Source organism: Dendrobates tinctorius, unplaced genomic scaffold, assembly GCF_039654945.1.
Source record: "Dendrobates tinctorius isolate UK_male_01 unplaced genomic scaffold, ASM3965494v1 ptg000166l, whole genome shotgun sequence".
Lineage (NCBI taxonomy): Eukaryota > Metazoa > Chordata > Amphibia > Anura > Dendrobatidae > Dendrobates > Dendrobates tinctorius.
The window spans coordinates 14330016-14349980 of NW_027361833.1; the positions used below are offsets into that span (position 1 = coordinate 14330016).

Here is a 19965-nt window from a genome sequence, read left to right on the forward strand (position 1 = left end):
AATCTATATCCCATAAATATCAGTTGAATACAAAACCCAAATATTCATATCTGGACAACTGAAAAACATCGACTGGTCCATTCTCAAAAAATCCTTTTAATCCAGGATGCTTCTTCCTTGGAACAAAGGCAGCTTCTGCACTTCTCCCCTGTGTAAATAGATCTCTGTCTTTCCCTACCTGATATCCTGTTTTAATCACCTGTCCACAGCAGGAGGTCTCTGCTTCAAAGGTTGTTTTAATTATTTTGTCTCTTCCTAGCTTCAATTAATCCCACTTCAAAAGGAAGATTGAAGTGTCAGCTCTTCTCCAGTTAGAGGTAATTTTCCCTCTTCCCCATATATTCAATGGCCACTCCCTGGAGATGTTTTGTACAGTTTAATTTTCCTCTATGACAATTTGCAATAGTGTTTAGGCATGTTTTAGTTATTTGAATTGTTGCCAAGTATTCTCTAAATAAATACCATTTGGAATAATAAAATACTTTGTATTTGCAAAAATAATAATGTTTCAAACTACTAAAACTTTTATGCATTAATTATATGTAGCAGCAAAAGGAAAACTCTTTGATATCATGAAAACAAGAGCCTACTAAAAAATTTTATTGTCAGTTTTGAATTCATGTGAAAATCATTAAGAAATAGCTCATTCCATAACTGAACCTGACAAATTTTGACAATATGTAGAACAGTGTAAGCTTACAGAGCAGATTTAACCCTTATACCACCCACCTAACTTTTTCAAAAGTTCTACATGGCAGTTTAGCTGTGATTTAAAAGAAAAGGTGCAAACATAATGCCGGGATGAAGACTATTATTTTCTACCACATGGAGTGATACATTCTGTACAGTTTTATTGTCGCTTAAGGTTTATTATAATCCACAAAGTAGTTTCTTTAGTCTTTGTGACATTTAAGGTGTGTGGGAGTTGTGACTCACTTTATGAAATTACATTAAGCCTACCTGTTGCTACGTTACATGGTAACTATTGGTTGGATGGAGGTGGCTCCCGCATTATTGTATGTGCCGCATTCAGAAAGGCTCCTGTTCTGCTATGTGGTTTGTCACGAAGCAGTCTGTCGCCTGACCTGTCCATAGATTTTAACCCTGAGCAAACAGTTTGTTCAGTAACAAAAGATAGGAAGGCAAAAACTACACCTATGACAGTAAAATATTTCAATGTAGGGGAAATAAATGACACATCAATGAACTTTCTTGGACAGATGGATGACAGGAAGGAAGGAGAAACTGAGATTATCCACAGTCATGCTGCATTAGGATACCTTAAAAATGATCTCTTACTCACATTTGACATTCCTTCCTGCCATAGCTTTAAATAGAAAATATGCTAGCATTTCTTAATACTTTAATGCCTTAATTTTCTAATATATTTTTGGTGATAAAATGTAATCCCAGGGTGCTACTTGCTGGGGGTACTAAAAACAAGAAGAAAAAAAAAAAAAAAAAAAAAAAAGAGTCCAGAAAAGTTCAATAAAAATTACAAACTTTTATTTCAATACAATAGTGAGGATCCAAAATTTGGTTACTGGTGGAAACACATATATTACTTACTGGTAAATGTGTTTTTATGCCCATGACAGCACCAACGAGAGAGGGGATCCACCCTTCAAGGACAGGAAACCTTCAAGATAAAAAGGGTGGCTCCCCTCTCTGCATCAGTGGATTACAGAGCATGAGAGGACCTCCAAGTTAGTGTACACACATGTATCTACATTTATACAAACTATACAGATTATACAAATTATCCTTAACCCCACGTTAAGTGGAAAACTATATACAATAACCCACCAACCAGAAGGTGATGGCTTAGCAACAGGAGAGAATATAAGGGTGCTGTCATGGATTCCGTAAAAACACATTACTGGTAAGTAATATACGTGTTTTCCTGTCACCCATGACAGCACCAACGAGAGAATTACAGAGAATAACTCTATTAAGGAGGGACCACAGAACTTTTTTCCCAAACGCGAGATCAGAAGAGGCAGAAAAATCCAGTCTATAGTGGCTATAAAAGGTGGAAGGCGACGACCACATGGCTGCCTTACAGATCTGTTCTATGGACACATATGCCCCATCAGCCCAAGATGTTGCCATCGCTCTTGTAGAGTGGGCCCTCAGGTCATCAGGGTCCGGGTCTTCCGGTGTCTACATAGGCAAACCTGATAGCTTCCCTTATCCATTTGGATAGGGAACCCTTTGAGGCCCCTGTCCCCTTCTTGAAGGAGATAAACAGAGCCCTATCCTTCCTCCAAGGTTTTGTTGCCAGCAAATAGTGAAGGAGGCATCTCCTGACATCGTGTGGAACTTCTTGTCCATATCATTCTTTGGGTTAGGACAGAAGGAAGGTAGGAAGGTAGAGATATCTCTTGTGACCTATGGAACCTATATACTACTTTAGTCATATAGGCAGAATCAGGTTTGAAAACTATTCTATTGTCCATTACCATGGTAAAGGGCGGATCTGCTGAAAGGGCCTGCATATTGCTTATTCTCCGTGCTGATGTAAGGGCTACTAAGAATCTAGTTTTTAATGTAACCATCTTTATAAACCCTTAAGTTAAAGGCTCAAAGGGGGTTCTGTTAAAGCATTCAAGAACAGGTTCAAGTCCCATGGAGGGACCCTGGCCAACGGGAGTGGTCTGGATCTAGCACATGTCTTAATAAATCTGACCACCCACCGATTACTCTCCAGGTTGTAATTATACAGAACCCCTAAGGTTGATACTTGAACGTTCAAAGTACTAACCGCCAGGCCCTATTCCTGCCCCTTCTGAAGGAACTCCAAGATTTCTTTTAGGGGCACCTTTCCTTCCATAGAACACCCTGTAGATAAGATTTTTTTTCCAGGTCCTACCGTAAATTTTTGTAGTGACCAGCTTCTTACTAGCAAGTAAGGTAGAGACGAGGTTGGTAGAAAACCACTTACCCTCTAGGAGTGACCTCTCAAGTTCCAGGCTGTTGGGTGCAGCCCAGTCACCTGAGGATGGAACACGGGCCCTTGAGCTGGAAGTTTCAGGATCTCTGGAAGGACCCATGGTTCCGTGACTGACATGTTCCTCAGCCAAAAAGAACCAGGGCCTCTTGGGCCAAAAGAGGGCTATGTGTACTACTCTTGCGCTGTCCTGCCTTATCTTCCTAAGGACTGCTGGTATTAGACAAATTGGGGGAAAGGCATAGGCCAGGGTGAAGTCCCATTTGATCCGAAAGGTGTCTACCGCCTGGGGATTCTCTTTCGGATCCAGGGAGCAGAACCTCTCCACTTTGCTGTTCTGTCGAGTGGCGAAAAGGTCAATTTCTGGCCTCTCCCACATGTCTACCAAACATCTGAATATTGCTGTTTTGAGGGACCAGTCACCCTGCAGAAGTGGTCTGCGACTCAAAAAAATCTGCTGTTATATTGTCCTTTCCCCTGATGTGAAGTGCAGATAGTGACAAGATGTTCCTTCCCCCGAGGCTGAAAATTTGCTTGGTAACATACATTAGAGAACGAGACCGTGTACTCCCCCTGATGATGTAGGTATGCCACTGTGACCTGGGTGTCTGACAATATTTTCACATGATGGCCAGGTAGGAATGGTAGGAGACTCTGCAACGCATTTTCTACCGCCCGAAGCGCCAACATATTTGAGGAGGCTTTCTTTTCTATTGCTGACCATATTTCTTGGACCAGATAGTCACCCAGATGTGCTCCACAACCCTTTGGACTGGCATCTGTGGTAACTACCCTAGTGACGTGAGGAAATCATGGGCCCCCCTCCAAAAGGGACTTTATCCCCAACCACCAGTGGAGTGAATATATAACCTCCTGAGGCAGTGTCAGTGTACCTTTCATATACCCTTGCAATAAACGTTGGTTTTCCAAGATGAACCCCTGCAACTCTCTAGAGTCGATCTGGGCCCACTTCATTGCTGAAATACATAAGGTCAGGGAGCCCAGGAGGAACATAGCACTTCTGAGGGACATCACTGGATCTTGTATTGATCTGGAAAGGAGACTGAACAACTTTTCCTTCTTTTGCTTTGGTAGGCGACACTCATGCTGGCAAGAGTCGAGTAAGGCTAGTTTCACACTAGCATATGGCCGAGGTGCGGAGGGCTGCGGGCTTCCTCCGTGAAGCTCCGCCCCCGGCCGCACCTCCTTTGGTCAGCTCTGCCTCTGTAGGCATACGGCCTGCTGCAGCCTGCGTACCTTATCTTTAGCACTGGGTACACAGGCCATGCTGATAAATGCGGATGCCTGCGCATGCTTCTTTTTGACGGTGCGGCGACCGCACCAAAATGCAACATGCTGCGTTTGGCGCAGGTCACTGCACCGTCAAAAATACGCATTCGCAGGCATCCGCATTCATTGGCATGGCCTTCATACCCAATGCTAAAGATAAGGTACACAGGCCGAATGCCAACAGAGGTGGAGCTGACCGGAGGAGGTGCGGCCAGTGGCGGAGCTTCACGGAGGAAGCCCGCAGCCCTCCGCACCTCGGCCATATGCTAGAGTGAAACTAGCCTAAGAGTACTAGAAAGATTTGTGCCCTCTGTGGGTCCAACCTTGATTTTTCTAGGTTCAAACACCACCCTAAGCTTTCTAAGATGGTGGCTATGTCTCTCACTTGACTGTCAATGAGTGAAAGAACGGCCTACTATTAGGAAGTCGTCCAGTTATGGGATGACCAGTCTGTTTCTTTCTCTGAGGTGGGCCGTAACCTCTGCTATTAACTTCGTGAATACATGAGGGGCCACTGCCAGGCCAAATGGAAGGGCCTTGTACTGCCCTCTACTGTTATCGCCACTCAGATATTTCCGGAACGCTACGTGTATTGACACGTGGTAATAAGCATCTTTCAGGTCTAGGAAACCTGGAAAGAGCAGTTGAATTGCTGATTTTATTGACTCCACCTTTAAATTCAAATCTTTAAGAACTTGTTCAGGCCCTTCAAGTTGAAAATCATTGTGTATGAAACATCCAGCTTCTTTACTAGAAACAGGGAAGAATGGAAGCCTTCCCTTTCTCGTCCTGCTGGTACATCCTGCAGAACGTTTTTCTTTAAGAGGCTCAATACCGCTGACACTAGTGCTATTTTCTCAGAGTCGGATGCTTGTGGGGTCATCACGATGAACCTGTTTGGGGGATGTCTCCCGAACTCCAGTTTCAACCCTGCCCCTTCCAGTTTGAGAATCCAAGGACTGGATATTTTCTCCTGGGCAAGAGGGGAAGAGGGAGAGCTTTCCTTCCACCTGGAGTGGAGAGACATTTGGAGGGTGTTCCACCACTTCGGGAAAAACAACCAAACAGGAACCCCTTGGTCTTTTTTGGTCTATCCTCCCCATCTCCTATGTTCTGTGGATGTTCTCCTTCGGTTGTATCTTTTCCCCTGAAAAGACTGCCTGAAAGATGAGAAAGGAGGTTTTGGGAACCCTTTCTTCTTATTGGTCGCTTTTTCTAATATGTCATCCAAAGCCAAGCCGAATAACGTCCCCTGGGCAACTTTTTAACCAGACTGCTCTCCGGACTGCATAAGATAATGTAGCAGATCTTGCGGCCAGTCTGGCTGAGTCGGCCGATTGATCTGCCAAGAAAGCCGCCGCCCCCCTGATTACTGGGAGCGTGGTCCTAGTGGTGTCACTGGACAAACTGTCGACCAGCTGGTCTTCTAATGTGCTCAGCCAGACCATGAGGGACCATGCTGTGCAACTTGCCGCAATGGCTGGTCTCAGCACCCTTGCCGATGATTCCCATGTTACTTTAAGAAAGGAGTCAACCTTTCTATCAAGAGGGACTTTCAATAATCAAAGAAGAGGGATGAACTTTTTGAGGCCTTGGATATGACAATATCCAATCTGGGAGCCTTACTTCAGGACGAGGTGGCCTCATCCTCAAAAGGGGTACTTCCTTTTGAAGGACAGCAGGAGGTCTTTTTCTATCCGGCTTCTCCAACTCTTTACTGATGAGATTCAGCAATTTCTCATTCATAGTAAAAACTATGTTCCATCTTGTCCAAGGTGCCAAGCATGACATCTTGGATAGACTTTTTGGGCTTCTGGTCGACCAGTACCATAGTGGACCTTACCGCCTTAACTAAATTGTCCACCTCTTCCAGAGGGAAGCAATAACCAGAGCCCGAGTTGCTTTCTGATGAAGAGGATTCCGAAGTATATCGCAGAACTCTCCCTCGTCAGATGTCATCGACGATGAGGGAATAGGAAGAAAAAAGATAATGCAATATGGCGTGCACATGTGGAATATTTAAGTACTAGATGTGTGCCCGATGCTATCGCATCGGGAGGGCAGTAACATCACGATGGGGGCAGCTTTGTGGCGCTAGGGTTGGCGGCCCACCCACTTCCGTGCAGTCACAACCGGCAGGAAAGACGGTGTTTTGCGGCCTGTACTGGAGATGGTGTGCGGCGCCACCAGAGGGTGGCCACACCCAATCTCCAGCACAGGCCTCAAACCGCGGTCTTTCCTGATGGCTGTGACTGCACGGAGGTGGATGGGCAGGCAGCGGTGGGATCCGGTGCGTGTAGTCAGGCGGTGGGTCCTGGTGGGGGTCTGGCAGCGGCATCCCTCTCATTACTCCTCCCTCATTACTCCCCTCTCACAGCCGGCAGGAAAGACGGTGTTTTGCGGCCTGTGCTGGAGATGGTGTGCGGCACCACCAGAGGGTGGCCGCACTCAATCTCCAGCACAGGCCTCAAGCCGCAGTCTTTCCTGCTGGCTGTGACTGCATGGAGGTGGGTGGGCAGGCAGCGGCTGGATCCGGTGCGTGTAGTCAGGCAGTGGGTCCGGGCGGCGGCAGTGGCATCCCTCTCATTACTCCCCCCTCATTACACCCTCTCATTATAACCCCTTCATTACACCCCTTTCACAGCCTTGTGATCGCAGCGGTGGGCCTGGATCCGAGTGGCAGCTGGGATCCGAGCGGCGGCTGGGATCCAAGCAGCAGCCTGGATCTCAGTGGCGGTCGGGATCGCAGCGGCAGCCTGGATCTGAGCGGCATCACTTGAGTGTTCCAAAATGGCGGTCGGCGTACTTCCGGTGTGGCGCGGTGGATTGTGGGATTTGGGGACATCCAGACGGAAGTGGATGACGGACAATTTAAGGCAATTATATATATAGATGAAAGATAGACCATTAAAACCATATAAAAATCACACAAAGTGACATGCATGACATCTCCTGGTAAATTGTAAGATATGGATACTAGTAGGTAGTTAGCTACTGGAGACAAAAATAAGTAGTCCCTAATATACACATAAGAGTACTAATATGTAGATTAATTTACAAAAAAGCAAAATCATGAATATGCACACACACACATATATATAGAAGTGGGCGTCCCCATATTCGTGTGTATAGTAGCAACCATAAGGCAATAGCTGCTGTATGTAAATTAAATAAAGAAAACAACAGCACAGGATAAGCATAGAACTTAGTTAACATGTACTTAATACAAGACCTAGTATCCGTGAGATAACCATTGAGCAAGCACAATATAAATAGAATGCTATAATAGCAAATCAAGCAAACCCAACCTCAGAAATGTTGAAGGTAACCCATACGTGTTGTGGTAATAGTAGTGCTACAGCATAGGGTCCCTAGCTAATTGTGGAGTGGTAAAAATAGCAGAATGAGCCCGGGAAGGAAGGCAATTCCTATGTGTATCACTGCTCTTGCAGCTTCGTCAGGGAAAGTGAAGTGACAATAAGGGAGACACTTCGGCCCTATCCCTTCTTGGTGTATCCCCTGAGAAGGACTTTAATGAGTTCTTCACTTCAACTCTGATGACAGTTCTTAAGGAGGAAGAGAAGTTGGTCTCATTGGCCATCGTGTCATTGATATACGCCTGGCATAATTTTTTGGGCTTTGTGCTAGCCAGATCGTGACCGCACAGAGCGCATCCTCGGTGCTTCGATTTCTCTGTACACTTTCTAGGAGGCTCCTACCAGAAAGCCAGACAGAGAAGGCGAGAGAGAGAGATTTGCATTATTAAAATGGCATTCACGTAGCTCACTCACCACTCAGAGGAAATTGAAGGGTATCAAAACAGGAGGCAGGATGTCATCCGAAAGGTCTCCTTTAGGGACCGTGGGGAATCTTCGATCCTGGTAGAACTGCGCCAACTTGTCCTCAAATCTTTGGACCTGCGTGCCCCACTGGAGCATCTGGAATTTTCATCCTGGTGAGGTTGGCGTCGGGGGTTGCTGCGGCTGCTCTGGGTCCCAATGCTCCTGCTGTGGCTGCAGACTCTGCTGCTGCTGTGGAGAGGGCAGCTGTGCCTCCATTGCTGCACTGGTGCCCCTGCCTGGGTGGCCATCCACCCTTAAGTACTATGCCTGTTGTAGGGGATCTGCTGGCCGGTGTTTCCTGCAGCTTCCGGTACCCGCCCCCAGAGGTGTTCCCGGACTAAAGGTCCCGGTCACGTCATCAGAGCATGACTTCCTGTTTCCGGCCACGCTCTGTGACTGCGCCTGGATGATTTTCTTCATTGGATCGACAGAGAATGCAGCAGTCATTTTGGGGTGACTGCCATTTTGTATTTCTTCCATTTTCTTACTATTGCACCAACAGTTGTCTCCTTCTCACCCAGCACCTTACTTATGGTTTTGTAGCCCATTCCAGTTTTGTGCAGGTCTATGTTCTTGTCCCTGACATCCTTATTAAGTTCTTTGTTCTTACCCATGTTGTAGAGGTTAGAGTCTGACTGATTAATTGAGTCTGAGTTTTTTTTTTTTTTATAAAGTTGACTATGTAAGACAGTTGTCTTTAATGATTAGGATCATCTAACTGGTCTGTAGGAGCCAGAACTCTTAATGGTTGGTAGGGGATCAAATACTTATTTTTCACTGCAAAATGCAAATAAATTTATATAATTTATACAATGTGATTTTCTGGATTTTATTTTTGATATTCTATCTCTCAATGTTAAAATTAACCTACCCTTAAAATAATATACTGTTCATGTCTTTGTCAGTGGGAAAACTAACAAAATCAGCAAGGGATCAAATACTTATTTTCCCCACTGTATCTCATTAAGGTATGACACTCTGATAGATCCTTGTGACATCCAAATCTGGACCTGAAATGGTGGTTAATGAATGCAGTGATGGGTCTGTCCTAACAAGACATTGTACAAAACTATTGTTTCTAAGTAACTCTCTGGTATAATGATATTCCTTGCAAGTATACTGCTCAAAGAAATAAAGGGAACACAAACAGCCTGTTGCAAATAATAATTTGCAGTATAATTCATCTGTGCTAGAGTCTTAGTGCAGTGCTTCCTTGAAAAAAAGCATGCAAATTAGCCTTTTCTGATGAAGAACACTGTTTCTCCAAATAACAGGCCAATGCCCCACAACTTTCAGTGTACCTGCTCAATGGTAACATTGTGCTAGCATATGCCACTCATATTACAGAAGGAGGAGTAAATAGTCATGCATGGTTTATCAAGACATCTTGAAAGACAATTCATGTATGTCACATTGATTTAGAACCCTAAGGTTGGTTTCACACTTGCGTTTTTTAGCGCTGTGCCTTGTGCGCATTGCTCCCCTATCTTTAACATGGCGGGCGCATGGTATAGCGCTTGCACGCATTCATGTGCGTTTTCGTGCGCTGCGTTTTTTCCAGGTGTGCGCCCAGGCACGCCAGACGCAACATGTTGCATTTTTCTGTGCGCCCAACTGCTGCCAAAAAACGCATGCGCACGTTAGCGCACGGAATGCGCAAAAAAACATTACAGTCTATGGGATTGCATGTGTGCGCTAGGAAATGTGCAAGCATGCGTTTAAAAAAGCATGCGTTTTTAGAGTTACCTTGGCGACAAACTGGTTATATCGCATGTGCAAAAAAACAGCAAACGCATGCAAAACGCTTAATGCCTTTTTTGCATGCGTTTGGAATGCGCACGAGGCACAGCGCAAAAAACGCAAGTATGAAAGTAGCCTTATATAGCTAAATATTGTAGAGTGCAGTGTTTCATGATTCTTGCAATACTGAATGATTACAAAAAGTAAGTGGATTTTCAGAAACTGGCATAAATCGGCATACAAAATGAAAAAAGTTATGTTGGAACTGCTCTCCGAAGCTAGCTTTAGTAAGTTTTCCTGAGAGGCTCATTCTAATATTTCTCACCCAAAAAGCATAACATATTTGCTTTATTTAATAAAAATGTAAAATCTCAACAGACTTCTTACAATTAATTGCGTCCTTTCATTTACAGCATTTATGTAAATACATGCCATTCCCGAGTTTCTAAATTTCTTTACTCAGAACTCAGTTCTTGACCCCAGTATTCTGGCTTTGTGCCTAGACGTTCATCTGAATCCGCCCTTTTTAGAGCTACATCTGCTATTTACTCAGTCCTCTTCAGCCTATGATATCATGCTGTTATTGTATGTGCTTTATAAAGTCATGGTTTCTTTACAATCCTAAGGTCAGTGCAGAGAAGATCAGGATTGCTGGTTGTTGAGACAGGGATGACAGGTTTATAGATATATTTATTTAACAGATGTGTTAGCTAAGTACTGCTGCATTGCTATGTGTTGTTTAGCATATTATCACAATGAATGGAGGAACATATCTTCTCTAGGGATCCTAGGTATGTATTCCCTTTCATGTACCCCAGGGAAGCAGGCGCAACCAGACAAAAGAGGACCCAATTGCCGTCGAGGACACTGTCCGAGCCACTTGCTAGTGGCCACGCTCCAGGTATCAAATTTCAGCTGGGTACAGTCCTGCTTTTGGAAGCGGACCCATCCTGCTGCTGCCCATCACTTCCTCATTATGGATGTGTGGCAGTAGCAGAGGGTAGGGCCAGCACCGTGAGATTCCAACGAGGAAGTAGCAAGCAGGGAGGACACCCTCACGCCTCAACTCAGGCAGTAGCACGGCGTCTCCCTGGGCTCGTAGTGGCTATAAGTTCCTCTCCCAGTGTTCCTACCTTTTCAGGCTGTAAGTAAAAGCACGGAGTGGGGGGGGGGGGGGGGGGGGGGAGTGTTGATATATGTGAAGGAGGGGGCCGGTTAGGCCCTGGTGGGGTGATATATGTTAAGGATAAGGGGGTGAGGTTGTGCCCTGTGGAGAGGTGCGGGCCCACTGTGTTAAAGGAGACCGCTCTGATATACCCACATATAAATTCGACAGTTTAAGTTTTGGGCATTTGTCATTTTTTTAAATCATACTCGAATGCTTTAATACCGTACTTCCAACATTTATGTAGAACTAGATAGTTTTTCTGCTATTCAGGAAGTCAATGGACAACAGCAGATATTCAAAGCAAAAGGGTTAAGCCGCAGTGACCTGTAATAAGGAGCTATATAGACTCTGGGTCTTTTTATATGGGTTCTGGCAGACACTACAGTGCCTTGAAAAAGTATTCATACATTGTGCACTTTTCCACATTACACCCACAAACGTACATGTATTTTATTGGGATTTTATGTGACATACCAACAAAAAGTAGCACGTGTTTGTGAACTGTAAAGGAAATGATATATGGTTTTATAAATATTTAAAAAATATACATCTGAAAATTGTGACATTGTGACAACCGCACATTCAGCGCCTCCCACTCCCAACACTACCTCCTCATCCCACCCTCTCTCTGTTGGAGTCCCCCAAGACTCTGTTCTAGGACCCCTACTCTTCTCAATCTATACACTTGGCCTGGGGCAACTCAAAGTCCCACAGATTCCAGTACCAACTTTATGCCGATGATACTCAGATCTACCTCTCTGGCCCAGACGTCACCTCTCTGCTCTCAAAAATCAAGGAATATCTATCAGCCATATCCTCCTTCTTCTCCTCCCACTGAATGTGGACAAATCTGAACTGATCATCTTTCCCCCAGCTCACAAATCTTCCTTACCTGACCTATCTATAACAATTGACGACATCAAGCTTTCCCCCGTACCGGAGGTCCGCTGTCTCGTAGTAACCCTTGACTCTGCCCTGCCCTGCCCTTCAAACAGCACGTCCAAGATCTCTCCACCTCCTACCGCCTCCAGCTCAAAAATATTTCCAGAATCCGTCCCTTCTTCAACCCTCACTCTATTAAAATGCTTGTGCACACTCGAATTCTTCAGACGGAACCTGAAAACCCATCTCTTCAGGAAAGCCTACAGCCTGCAATGATCCCCGCTGTCTCCTCACCACTACTGGCGCTACCGCCTCACCATCACTGGAGCTGCTGCAACCCCCCAACCTACTGTCTCCTTCCCCACCATCCTGTATAATGTAAGCCCGCAAGGGCAGGGTCCTCTCTCCCCTCTATATCAGTCTGTGATTGTTCGTTTCCTATAAGTGATATCTGTAATTTGTATGTAACCCCTTCTTATGTACAGCACCATGGAATCAATGGCGCTATATAAATATTTATTAATAATAATAAATAATTGTGACATGCATTTGTATCCAGCCCCTCTGAGTCAATACTTTGTAGGACTACCTTTTGCTGCAATTAGAGCTGCGAGTCTTTAGGGGTATGTCTCTAACTGCTTTGAACATCGAGAGGCTGAAATTATTGCTCATTCTTCTTTGCAAACTAGCAAGAATTGATGCAGAGCGTCTGTGAAGAGTAATTTTCGAGTCTTGGCACAGATTCTAAATGGGATTTAAGTCTGGGCATAGATGGAGCAATTCAAACACATGGATATGCTTTGATCTAAACCATTTCACTGTGGCTCTTGCAGTATGTTTAGGGTCAGTGTCCTCCTGGAAGGTGAACCTACGCCCCAGTCTCAATTCTTTTGCAGCCTCTAACAGGTTTTCATCCAGGATTGCCCTGCATTTAGCTCCATCCATCTTCCCATCAACTCTGACTAACTTCCTTGTCACTGCTGAAGAAAAGCATTAGCACTCACACAGCATGATCCTGACACCAAGTTTGAAGGTGGGGATGGTGTTTTCAGGGTGATGTGCAGTGTTAGTTTTCTGCCACACATAGTATTTTGTGTTTATCCCCATAGGTTCTAGTTTGGACTCATCTGCCCAGACCACCTTCTTCCACATACAAGCTGTGTCCTCTACATGGCATGTGGAAGAATATGCTGAGTTCTAAGAAGCGAGGCATAACTTTTGTAGTGGTTATCAACAATGCTTAACAAATGGGGGGTTTGATATGGGGAAACTATTTGATTGAAAAGTTTAGAAGGTACTAATAGATGCCATTTTCACATGGATGTAGAAGCTCCAAAGTGAAAACTGGATAACACAACTCACACAAAAAAAAGACAGTAGTGTACAAAATTGAAATATTCTTTCAAACCACTTTGCTTGGGCTAAATACAGTTAAGAGTGTAGGGCCAAGCCAAGTAGGAAAGCTCTCCTTTTTCAAGTGTAGAAGTGCAGAAATGAAGGGCGGTTTCTTCTTTGGGCTGCTATGTCACAACCCCACAGTCTTGTGAGAAGGAAGAAGAGAATAATGACTGAACCTGTGACACTATAGAATTCTACATTCTAAGTACTTTGGTCAGACCATCAGTATTACAATATAATACCTACAGGATTTGCAGGTATTTTTACTTTTTTTTCTTGCATTTTTCCCAAATTCACTTAGAATCCAGTAACTTTAGGATCTAGTTATTGTATCTTAGTTTTAAGACATCATTAGTTATGATGATGGCATTTCACTAACAAATGGGAACATTTCAAACAATGTGTAGAGAAAACTGATATTTCTCATTGTAATTATTCAGTTTCCAAAAAAACTAATGAATAATTATTTTGCTCTGCTATTTGCTACGCAACAATTCAAGTCTGGCAACAGTGGTTGTCACCAGCTTGTACCGCATATAGATTTTCTACGCTGTCGTAGCGTTCTGTAAATGAGCACTGCATTCATGGTACATGTTGGTCAGTTCCCAGTGAAAGTGACAGAGCAAGTTAACTGTAACCGCATAGAAGTTTAATTCTCCTTCTGTACTTTGGGGGGCCAGTGTAAGTACACACATGGCTTTTTCTTTTTAGCAGAAATATATTTGTTTAGATGATTAAGCCTTTCTTCTAGAAAACAGACATCAGAACATTACAAAAATAAGCTGTAAACATATTTACTTACGATGACTGAGAAGCTTTTCTTCTAAGTAGATAATCCACTACATCTGGATCAGTTTCTAAAAGGCTAAGGAGAACTTCATTCTGTAAATCAGGAGGCACCTATATAAAAAAAAGGATAAATTAAATATATGACCTTGGACGTAATTCAATACCCAATATGACAGTCTCCAACTGTCTCCAATTTTTAGAACTACTATTCTAAAGGGCCATACATTATTATATTTAGCTAGGCTTGGATCAATATTTTTATCTTCTTCCCCATAAAAAGCATTGGAACTTGCTTGCAATATGACACAGATTTTGCTGGGAATAATGTGTGACGAACTATATGTTATCTAACGGTTTATGTCTGTGTAATTAAACAAAACCTGTCAGCAGGATCATGCACAGTAACCTACACACAATGTTAGGTTGGCGCCATTACACTGAATAAAATGATACCTTGGTTGATGAAATTCGTCTTGTGGCTGTTCCTTAATTTTTATTTTCAGTTTTGTGTTAATGATATGCTCGTGTCCTAAGGCGGGGTTCATGTATGTGGTGCTCTAATTAGATATTCATAATGCAGACTGCTGACAGGTCACTGATCCCTCACTTATTCGCCCCCTAGTTTGCATAATGAATACCATCACATACTGAATTAAAAAAAAAAAAAAACGCTTTGGCAAGTCCTCCACTAAGATGGCGCCGCCTGCGCAGTAGTAGCTCTCAGAGATCACCGACAGCTGCTATTGTGCATGCACGGGTGGCGCCATCTTGGTGGAGGACTTTTTTTTTACTTCTTCAGCAAGATGGCGCTGCCGATGCCTGTGCAACAGCAGCTATCCGATCTTTATACAAACCGATAGCTGCTACTGCGCAAGTGCGGCGGGAACCATTTTCAAAATGATATTTTCCTTTCCTCGCTCAAGTAAATCTAAAAAAGGTATTAAGTGCACATTAAACATGCGATTATGCTGCAGTGCAGGTGCCATGGCCGGAACCTGCCTGCAGAAACGTTTTTCTTTTTATTCAGTGTGTAAGGTATTCATTATGCAACCTTAGAGGGCAGGTCAGTGAGGGATCAGTGACCTGTCAGCAGTCTGCATTATGAATATCTAATTAGAGCACCACATACACCAGCCTCACCTTATGGCACAAGCATATCATTAACACAAAACTGAAAATAAAGATTAAGAAACAACAGTAAGACGGATTTCATCAACCAAGGTATCATTTTATTCAGTATAATGGCGCCAACCTGACACTGTGTGTAGGTTACTATGCATAACCCTGCGATAGGTTCTCATTAAAGAGTTATTTAAAAAAAAAAAAAAGTTTTCCCCTACCCATAGAATTCAATGTAACTTTCTGATCCAACCACTGGGTCCCCAAGCGATGCTAAGATTGGAGGTCTGAAACCCCAAGAACTGCTGATCCTAATGGGGGCCGAGTTGCACATGCTTTTTCTCCACTCCTTTCATAGTCAGTGGTACTGCTGAAATAAGACAAGCAATGGACTCGGCTTTCTCCCAAAGGTCTCCTTATCCTTTAAAGAAAAGCTGTGATTTGTGTCATGTGCTGCTGCAGTGCAGTACAGCGCAACTTCCACCAGGGGTGCTGGCGAGGGAAGAGAGGTTGCACCCTACACAGCATAGTAACACAGTGCAACAGCACAGACAAAGGCTGAGAAAAGTTAACCCCTGAAATGGCCAGACCGGGAACATGAAAAGATAGGACTCAAAACCCCGTCTTGATTACGACAGTACCCTCCCTCTCAAGGGGGGGGCCACTGGACCCCCAGGCATCCCAGAATAATGTGTATGAAACACCAGAACCAATCGATCAGCATGGACAGATCATGCTGGGACCTAACATCGATCCTCAGGACCGTAACCCCTCCAATGGACCAAATACTGAAGTGAACTGCGGACCATGCGAGAATCCAGAATCCGTTCCACTTCATACTCAGTCTGGCCATCCACAGAGACAGGAGGCGGAGGGGATGGGACCTAGAAGAGGATGGTACGAATGACTTAAGAAGGGACTTATGGAAAACATTAGGGATCCCAAGCGATTGAGGAAGGCGTAAGCGAAAGGAAACTGGATTGACAACCTCAATTATTTCATAAGGACCTGTAAACCTGGGACCTAACTTAGCCGAAGGAACTTTCAAACGAATGTTCTTGGTCGACAACCATACCTTATCAGCCACCACAAACACAGGTACTGTAGATCGTCGCTTATCAGCAAAATGTTTATGTTTGCCCTGAGCCTCCCAAATGTTCCTCTGGACCTCCCTCCATACCTCTTTCAACCGCTGAATGGCCGAATCAGCCCCTGGACACCCCGAGTCCATCCTGGAAAACTCATCAAAATGGGGGTGAAAGCCATAGTTACAAACGAAAGGAGAGGTGCCCGTGGACTGATAAGTCCAGGCAAACTCAGCCACCGGCAACAACGATCACCACTCATCCTGATGGGACGTGGCAAGACACTGCAAAATCTGTTCAAGGCACTGATTGGTCCTCTCCATCTGCCCGTTGATTTCAGGATGATAGGCTGATGAGAAGGCCAACCTAATACCTAATCTTTTACAAAAAGTCATTCAGAATTTGGACACAAATTGTACCCCTCTATCTGAAACAACACTCAAAGGCACACCATGCAAATGCAACATATGTTCCACAAACAGCCTAGAAAGTGTTTCAGCATTAGGCAGAACTGCCAAATGTACAAAATGCATCTGCTTAATGAATCTGTCCACCACCACCCAGACCACAGTTTTGCCATTGGAAGGAGGGAGATCAGTGATAAAGTCCATGGACCAATGAGTACTAGGTCTATCCGGAATTGGCAATGGCACCAATTCCTCGGCCAGTCGGTTATGGGAGCTTTTAGCACGGGCACAGGTATCACAAGCAGACACAAACTCAGCAACATCAGAGGTCATGGAGGACCACCAAAACAGCCTAGCGATGGCTTTCCACGTGGCCGAGATTCCAGGATGCCCACTGAGAGCAGAATTATGGAACTCCTGGGGCAATCTCAACCGGTACTGCACAGGGACAAAGAGCTTGTCATCAGGCAATGAAGGAGGAGCAAGAGACTGAGCCTCATGAACCTCCCGCTCCAATTCTGAGGATACCACTGTCATGACCACCCCATGCTGAAGAATGGAGGAAGGAGGTTCGGGAGGTGATATCGGATCAAAACTGCGAGATAAGGCATCCGCCTTGACATTCTTAAAACCAGGCCAAAAGGTGATAGAAAAATGAAAACAAGAATAAAAAAGCGTCCACCTAGCAGGCCTAGGAGTTATCAGCTTGGCAGATTCAATGTAAGACAAGTTCTTGTGGTCCATAATGACCGTGGTCCGATGAACCGCCCCCTCCAAAAAATGCCTCCATTCTTCAAAAGCCAATTTTATGGGCAATAACTCCCGGTTACCAACATCATAGTTCCTCTCTGCAGAAGAAAACTTACTGGAGAAAAAGGCACAAGGTCTTAAATTGGTCAAAGTAACGGGTCCCCGAGACAACACCGCCCCCACTCCCACCTCTGATGTGTCCACTTCTGCAATGAATGGTTCTGACGGATCAGGCTGAACCAATACAGGAGAAGACATAAGACACTTCTTTAAAGTATTAAATGCTTCAACCACCAAGGGTGACCAGACTTTGAGATCAGCCCCCTTGCAAGTGAGATCGGTGAGTGGCTTGACCACCTGAGAAAACCCCTTGATAAATTTTCGATAATAATTGGCGAAATCCAGAAAACGCTTCAGACCCTTGAGGTCTCTGGGTAGCACCCAATCGACAATTGCCTGTACTTTTCCGGGATCCATCCGAAACCCACTGGCAGAAATGATGATCCCCAGAAGAGAAAGCTCCTGGACACAAAACAAACATTTCTTGGATTTAGCAAACAGAGAATTTCCCCGTAACCTGTGAAGAACAGCACGTAAATGACCAATGTGGGATTCCTGGTCAGGCGAGAAAACAAGGATATCATCCAGCTATATAAGCATTAAGCGCCCGATGAAATCAGAAAAAACATCATTTATGAAATTCTGAAACACCGCGGGCGCGTTCGTGAGACCGAAGGGCATGACCAAATTTTCAATCAGACCCTCGGAGGTGAGAAATGCCATTTTCCACTCAGCCCCTCCCTGAATGCTGATAAGGTTATATGCTCCCCTGAGATTAAGTTTGGAAAACCACTTAGCCCCAGGTAATTGGTTATAGAGATCAGGAATGAGTGGAAGAGGGTAGGTATTTCTCATCGTAATTTTATTTAGTTCCCGGAAATCGAGGCACGAGCGTAAACCACCATCTTTTTTCTTGACAAAAAAGAATCCAGCGGCCACAGTTGAGACAGAGGGATGGATGTGACCTTTGCGTAGACTATCAGAGATATAGTTTATCATAGCGGTACGTTCTGGGCCAGAAAGATAATACGAAAGGGCTTTGGGCAATTTACAACCCGGAATAAGATTAATGGTACAATCATAGGGACGATGTGGTGGCAAAACCTCAGCCTCTCTTTCGAAGCACATGTCCCCAAAGACACAAAAACAGTAGAAAGACAACCAATGGAACAATTAGGACCCCATTTGATAATATCACGAGATCCCCAGTCAATAACAGGATTATGCCTCTGTAACCAGGGGAACCCCAACACCAGTCCTGCAGGAAAATTATTCATAACATAACATGAAATTTATTTCGGGTGCAAGGACCCCACCTTGAGGAGGAACTCCTCAGAGACAAGCTTAACAACATTTTGAGCCAACGGTGTCTTATCAGTGGCAATGATATGGATGGGAGTCACTAGCCTAACTGTCCCTAACTTTAATTTGGACACCAGACTAGAGTCAATAAAGTTCATGGAAGATCCACAATCCACAAAAGCTGAAGTAGATGTGAAACCACCTCCATAACACAGTTCCACCTCTAACAAAACTTTTTGAAATTATGAAAATGGTACCTGAGAGTCTGGGTGACCTCCTCGACAATCACCCAGACTCGGCAGCTTGTTACTCGATGGACAAGAGGGGCGGTCCTTCTTTCCAATGTCCCAGATCTCCACAATAAAAACATAATTTCCCATCACGCCGATGCTTCCTCTCTTTATCCTTGAAGTTGGTGGCACCAGCCTCCATAGTCTCCATGAATGGCATCACCTCAGACTTGGCAGGCAAAACAAGAATCTCACGCTGGATAATTCCTCTCTCCCGTAACCTCCGGTCCATACGAATGGCCTGGGTCATGCCCTCCTCCAGGGAACTGGGTGGTGGATGGAGGGCCAGCGCATCCTTGAGATGATCAGAAAGTCCTCTCCTGAACTGGCATCTCAAAGCAGAGTCATCCCAAGGCACCTCAGCAGACCACTGTCTAAACTCATAACAATACCGTTCAGCAGTGAGTTTAATCTGGGAGAGACCCATGATCATAACCTCTGCTACCCTGACCCGATCTGGTTCATCATAAATCAGTCCCAAAGCCTCAAAGAATCTGTCCACAGAGGTACATTCAGGGGCAGAAGCAGGTAAAGAAAAAGCCCAGGTTAGAGGCCCCTCCTGGAGTAATGAAATAATTATCCCCACCCATTGACTTTCATCTCTCTGGGTCCATGGGGAAAAAAAAGCTTACAACTTTCTCTGAATGCAAAAAAACCTCTCCTTCTCTCCAGAGAAAGTATCAGGGAGCCTGACTGTAGGTTCAGTAGAGTTTAGGAACACATCAGGGGGGTTAGTTTGCCTAGCAGCTGATTTAGTCATGGAACCCTGAAAAGATTTAACAGTATGAAAAAGCTCCTGCTGGAGTTGGTTGTAAGAGGAAACAAGAGCCCTATGTTCCACTGACAAATCCTGCATAATTTGAGTCAGATTGGACACCTAAGTTACAAAGTGG

At 44.5% G+C, this 19965-nt stretch overlaps 1 protein-coding gene across 2 annotated transcripts in view; it reads right to left on the reverse strand.

The window, feature by feature from the left end:
- ARHGAP6 (Rho GTPase activating protein 6) overlaps positions 1–19965 on the reverse strand; it is a 420491-nt gene that overhangs the window by 22684 nt on the left and 377842 nt on the right. For both annotated transcript variants that reach the window (XM_073550694.1, XM_073550695.1), the window contains exon 10: positions 14073–14170. In XM_073550694.1, coding sequence (XP_073406795.1) covers positions 14073–14170 — 98 coding nt within the window. The remainder of the gene's footprint in view (positions 1–14072; positions 14171–19965) is intronic.